The 6245-nt window shown below is 37.3% G+C and overlaps 1 protein-coding gene across 1 annotated transcript; it reads right to left on the bottom strand.

Annotated features, from left to right (window-relative positions):
• Positions 1 to 176: 176 nt before the first annotated feature.
• LOC135170500 (protein trapped in endoderm-1) lies at positions 177 to 5537 on the bottom strand. The gene is made up of 3 exons (XM_064136385.1): positions 4298 to 5537; positions 2367 to 2613; positions 177 to 1565 (listed from the first exon to the last, which is right to left on the bottom strand). Exons 1-3 carry the CDS (start codon positions 4416 to 4418, stop codon positions 929 to 931), a joined length of 1005 nt encoding a protein of 334 aa, XP_063992455.1. The 5' UTR covers positions 4419 to 5537; the 3' UTR covers positions 177 to 928.
• Between the last annotated feature and the right edge of the window lie 708 nt (positions 5538 to 6245).

Raw genomic sequence — 6245 nt, 5'->3', positions numbered from 1 at the left:
TATCATTGTGATATTTTCTCATCAATTGTAAAATAACTAAGTCTTAAAATTAACCTTAACAGAGATTCCATTGTTTACCAATTCATCGGACTATGGTTAGGATTGCAATTGCTTGACGTGCAATTTTCATCCAATGAACATTTCCTCATCAATATATTTAGAATACACTTAAAACTACACGAGGAAGTGTATTTTTGTATTAAGGACTTAATACTTTTTTAGTTGTGAATATAAGAATTCTCAGTTTGGAGTTAATCATGTATGTTTCAGGATGCGTTCTCCAGATTTCAAAATCATTTTTATTTTGATATCATCCATGCAATAATGAGATTTCTTGAATTCAGCGTTATCCTTCAATGAAGATTGTTATACACTATCAATATCAATTGAATCAGAGTCTTAATTCGTGGAATCTGTTAAATATGGAGTACGGGAAATTTTATTCTTCAGTCAACAATCTTCAATCTCGAGTTATGGACAGTTATATGAATTATTAATAATATCAAGTCTTGAATTCAGAATGCGTTATTCTTGAAGTAAGACTATTCATTATGCAAAATATTTATTCTCCGAGCAAAAAGCGATTCTTGGACTCAGCAATTTATTCTCAAACTCATCAGTCCTTATCCAACCAGTCAAAGAAACCTGCTTTAACAATATCAAAATCCACAATCCAATGCCATAATTCCCAAATCAAAGAATTCTCAATTCAAGCACATTTATCCCTGTATGTACATCCACTATTTACACTGTTCCTCATCCCACCATTAGGTCCTGGAGCTTCGATCCCCAACCTGAATTCACAGCAGCTAATGATTCACGAAACTACAAGAGATTCCGTCATAAAAAAATAAGAACGTTCATCAATTAAGAACTCGACGGATTTAACAAGATGAGCCTTAATAACTTCGACACAAAAAATTCTAATTCACTTGATCTGTGGAGCTGACGCTTTGCTTGAGTGTGAGCATGTTGGTCTGACCCCAGGGACATTAGTCATACTGGTTATCGGACACAGAAGTTGCCTGTAAGCCTCCCTGTACAGCTTATTAGTGCCGGCATAAATGAATGGATTAATGACTGACGAAGCCCATGCAAGAATCGACCCAATTACATGGACAACTGGTGCCTTGAACTCGATGACATTGACGAGCATAAGTGGGAAAAAACATAGAAGAAAGCAGAGAAATATTATGAGCATGAGTCTCGTGACCCTGGAGTCTTCCCTCTTTTGGAATCCAGTGTTCCTTTTGGATCCTGCATGTGCCTCGAGCTTCTTCCGGCTCTCCCTGACCTTCCAGTAGATGCAGAGATACGAGACTATTATCACGACGCAAGGAACGATGAAGCCGATCATGAAGAGCATCTTCTTAGGACTTTTGCCATTTTTCTTCAGAATAGTGCAGGAGAATGTCTGCTGATCGTGTCCTAATCTGCCCCAGATACCGGTGAGTGGTGGTAATAATAATGAAAAACTTAATCCCCATATTGCTATCAGCATCAATGTTATTCCGCGTGTTGTGTAGATTCTTGGGTAGATCTCAGGCTTTGATATCAGGACGTATCTAAAAATTGACGGAAATATTCGATTTGGAAACTGATCAACTTTAAATTGATGCAATAATGAGATTTATTTAATTCCGTTTCATTTCTTGAAGTGAGAATACCAATTGTTGATTTGCCGTAATTAATAAAGACAAGTTTTTAAAATTCATAGGTATCAACCCTACTGGGAAGATAAATTTTGTCCTAAAATTTCCATGTTAAGAAGCCTTGAGAGTGAAGAAACTGTTGAAAGGAAGGGAAAATTTGTGGCGTGTGTTCTCAGCCAAAAATAAATGGAAAAATCTGGAAGATACCTTGAAGAATTTGTTCTTACTCGATAAACTGGATAAAACGAGTTGACTGTGATCCGGAGAGGATAAAAAATTTCAAGATTCGTTTTAACAGAAACTTTTTCCTCTCTCTCTCTCTCTCGAGATCTCTTCATGGAAATTATTCTTATGAGTATCAAGTCGGCAATTGTCCAAAGCAACAATATGTATTCTCACTTGTAACAAGACAGAAATACACGCGTCAGACATATTCATCTTATGAATATCATTTAGATTTTTCCCGCTAATTTCACGAGGTTCCCCAGGAATTTTTCCTCGGTCCTATTAATTACACCAGCCTTTGAATATCAAAGGCACCGGCCCTGGTCTATATAAAGTGAGTCAGCAGAGACTAGTGTGACTCATTAATCATAAATAGTTGATAGAATCACCGACGAATATTTTTTCAATCTCATTACTTAAAATCCAGAGGAGAAAATTCATTTAATTATGTAAAAACTGGCGTGAAAAATGCTGACCAACACTTCTTACCTATTCAATGTTATCGCTACCATACTCAGCAATGAGACCGCCACATTTCCGTAGAAAAACACCGGAAATATCTGGCATAATGTATCACCCAGTATCCATGCCTCGTGCAAGTATCTGCTTGCTGTCAGAGGTAGATTAACAGCTGCAAAGATCAGGTCTGAGATACTGAGACTTATGACGAATGCTGTCGTTGCGTTACGACGTAAACGAGTAAATTTCAAAAGTGCTATTACAGTCACCAAGTTTCCTGAAAAAAGGTAAGGCATTATTTAGAAGATTGGCGATATTAGAGTTGGTACAAATGGCAATGAATTTTAATTTTGGGAAATTCATTGCACCCTTTGGATTTGAGTTGCACTTTTTTTAATGTGATGTGCTAAAGGATGAATTATTCTTGGCACAAATGAGGGTCTTTAGTTATTCCTGAGATTTCAGCGGAGGTATTTCTGAAGAAAATATCTCCGTCCACTTATTTATTTATTCATGCGTTCTGTCTATGCCCCCTGGTGAAATTTATAAGCGACAAAGTCATATATAAAAAATTAGGCTGCTCAAAAAATGAATGTATGTACCTGAAAGCCATACAAATATCCCACAAGACCAATTATTAGGACGAAATCCTCATGATTTTCTGGTAGATTTTTCCTTGTTCACAAGTAAATTGCTAAAACTCATAGTTTTTTCTCAACATTAATTTTTATTCAATTTAAAATGTGCGCAATCTGACCGGCTGTTATTCCCCAGTAATCAATCGTCATTTATTTCGAGACTGAGACAACAATAACTCATTGCGAACCGGAAATAAACGTCTTGTCAAGGGGTGACGAAAAATAGTACAATGTCAATTTAATTTCACGAAGATTAGCTGGCTCTTGTTGAGTGAAATGACCGGCTAATTGGCCACTTCTGATGTCTCTGTTTTCTCGAATAATACGCGATGGCTTAATTGACGCAATTCCACAGGTTCACCGGAGGGTGGGAATGGAGTTTGTTGTAAATTTAGATGAGCAGTCGTGTGCCCAAGGGTTCAAAGATCGACTTTTATGTATCAGGGGGGAATTGAACCGCCAGATATGCATTTTGATAAGATTGCAGGTTTAAGGGGAGATCAAAGGAAAATAGATAATGAGTTTGAATGGAATGGGAAGGGAAAGAAGTGTAGTTATTTCGCGGTTGAAGAGCATGAAACAGAGAATGTTCTTTGAACTGAGGTCAGAAATCAAAGAAGGGAATACAAATGTTGCGACAGTGCGTGAAGGAAGAAGAAGCAAGTATATGTTATAATTAATCCTAGGAGCAACATTAACTCTAGCAAAATATTATGGGCTTTTCTGAAGAGGACTTTTATTGGGTGAAATCAGTTTAGTGGGACCAAAAAGAAAACTTCCATCAAAACATAATAATTTTTCTAATCGCAATTGTTTTTTTTATCTATGTGTTATTTGTCTTTCGGGTCAATAATTTTCTTGGATGAAGAGTTATGCGAGGGTTTATCACGTGAATGTTATTCCGAACCGCATATCTTCACTCGATAAACACTTATAATTTCGCCGGAAGTACTGGTAATTTCCTCCGGAAATTTTCTTGTCGATAACGGTATTATTGGCAGAACTAAATTCGAAAGATCAATTTTTTAGGGAAAACAATATTCTTCCCTCCTCGGGGTATTTCTTCGATGTCATGAAGCTCAATGTGTGGTTAGTTCAACTACTCATATTTGCTTAATTCACGTTTATTTCAATAATTCTGGACATCAGGAGATGTCCACAAATATCTTCTCATTATTGTTCTCCAATAACATATGGATCTGATGAAAAATACCCGGCACTCGAAATATTCTGTTGAGGCCGTCAATTTCATCTGAATAAGACACTAACGCAACATTTTCATTCCCCCTTCGAAATCCCTAACAAAAAAAATATTCTTCATACCGAAAACCCCAACGATGCTGAAGAGAATCGCACAGGCAGCGGCGATGATGGTGAGAGGTCTTGAAAAGTGTCCCTCCAATCCTCCCTCCTGTATAATCGCCACATCCGTGCCATTCATCATCGAACCTTCTCAATAATCCCTCGATGTGCCTCACCAACCATTCATCCAACACCCTGTATCACTTGGCAATCTCAACCGTCTTCTCCAACACGTGTTGGCCGAATGATTCACTCAACATGCAAAAAATTGCACGTTCCTTCTCACAATTTCACTCTTCCCTCTTTATTGAGAATCGATAAGGACGTACGTCAGACGCACTTTGATTTATAAATTCTCATCGAACTAAAAATAGAAATTCAATTCTAATATCGAAAAACGTGCTCGAAAATCACAACACCAAATTCTATCGGCGAATAATATTTGCGAAGCAATTCCTGTCAATAATTAACTGTCGTTTATTGATATTTCAATTGAGACTGCATAGATTGGTGGCGATTGTTATTCACAATTTGACTGACACATCGGTAATGCTACACCCGATGAAACTGTTCTGCCTTCGGTGCTTTCTTATGCACGTCTGGCTCCTTCGCTTTTCTCTCTTCTTTTGCCGATACGCACTGAAGACTTCTTATCTTCCACCACTCGAATTAACTGTTCACGTTTCTCACTCGGTGTCGCATGATCTCGCTCGTTTCAACCACATGGGAGGGGCTTTTATTTATTTTTTTCAGTGAGAACCCTTTTTCAAGGGTCTCCGGCCTCTGGTAAACTAAATGCGTTGGTGGAAAACCACTTCCGTTCACCGAATTTTTATGAACGTTTATTTGATGGGTTGAAAGCTTTTCTTATTTGTTATTTCTTGAGTCGAAATGTCATGGAAGAGGTGTTAGTATTTATTGAGATTTTTGACTTGTTTAGGGTTGAAATAGTGATTGAATCGTTGGTTTATTTTTGTTATCGGAGTTTATTTTTAGTTTTTATTGGGAATGTTCGCAGAGAAAAGAAGTTTCGGATTTTTCGATACAAAAATATTACGTTTCAGTGAAACTTTGCTAAAAATCAGAGAAAACCTTTAGTTCTCTAAAAACTAAAGTAAAATTGAATTCATTTGCACAACAATTTTGAAAAAATTTGGTATTTGAAGCACAATTGGAGTGAAGTACTGAAGTACTTATTTTCTGTTAATTTTTCCCGCAATTTTTCTGTAGTTTTGGGTGCGCGAAAGATGTGTAGTCCATCACTGCGATCACACAACTGCCTCCTGGTTTTTCTTCCCCCGGTATTTTAACGTGGCTTGAAAAAGGTGCATTGAGGTGGTGGATTCAACCGGTGAACAGCTGGCCAACCCTAGCGCGAGTCACCTCCCTCCATAAGTCCCAGTCTATGTGAACAATTGGGGAAGTAATACCTCTCAATAGAATATTATGAGCGTTTCCGTGGAGTTTGTGGGGTGTTTGATCCGAGGGGAGGATTACCAATGCTCGGGAGGGTTTTTTCTGTGAATTGCAGCTGTTGCAACTACAATTTTTTCATGAGATAAGATCGTAGAATTTGTCGAGCATTGGGAATAAACAAATTCCCGGGGTAAAAAATTGATTTACAGTTAAAATTCAGTTAATGGAATTTTTCCCGCGATTTAGTAATTAGCAGAACTAAATCACAGAAAACGTGCACTTAGAAATTTTCTTAAAAGGAATGGTCCATAGAATTGTTGATGAGATGAAATATTTTTTCTTTAGATGACACGTACAATTCTTTTCTTCTTTAAAGTGCCTAAGCGACCTTAACTGATTCAGTTTTTAACGAGTTATGCTGATTAAGAAAACTAAGCATTAATTCCATCAAGGGAATTTTCGTTCATATTTGAAGAACTATTCATCCCACACAGGACAATATGAGTGGAACATCGATAGACTCATCATTACACCGTAGGCAAAATAAACTCGT

Source organism: Diachasmimorpha longicaudata, chromosome 2 (assembly GCF_034640455.1).
Source record: "Diachasmimorpha longicaudata isolate KC_UGA_2023 chromosome 2, iyDiaLong2, whole genome shotgun sequence".
Lineage (NCBI taxonomy): Eukaryota > Metazoa > Arthropoda > Insecta > Hymenoptera > Braconidae > Diachasmimorpha > Diachasmimorpha longicaudata.
The sequence above is the reverse complement of the archived record's forward strand: the minus strand, read 5'-3'. Positions and strand labels throughout refer to the sequence as shown.

Bases quoted from the DNA above. Each gene is read 5' to 3' on its own strand.
- LOC135170500 (XM_064136385.1), bottom strand. From the start codon at position 4,418: ATGATGAATGGCACGGATGTGGCGATTATACAGGAGGGAGGATTGGAG. The intron at 2,614-4,297 runs GTATGAAGAATA...ACCTTTTTTCAG, and splicing joins CAGCATCGTTGGGGTTTTCG to GAAACTTGGTGACTGTAATA. The intron at 1,566-2,366 runs GTAAGAAGTGTT...GTCAATTTTTAG, and splicing joins GTAGCGATAACATTGAATAG to ATACGTCCTGATATCAAAGC.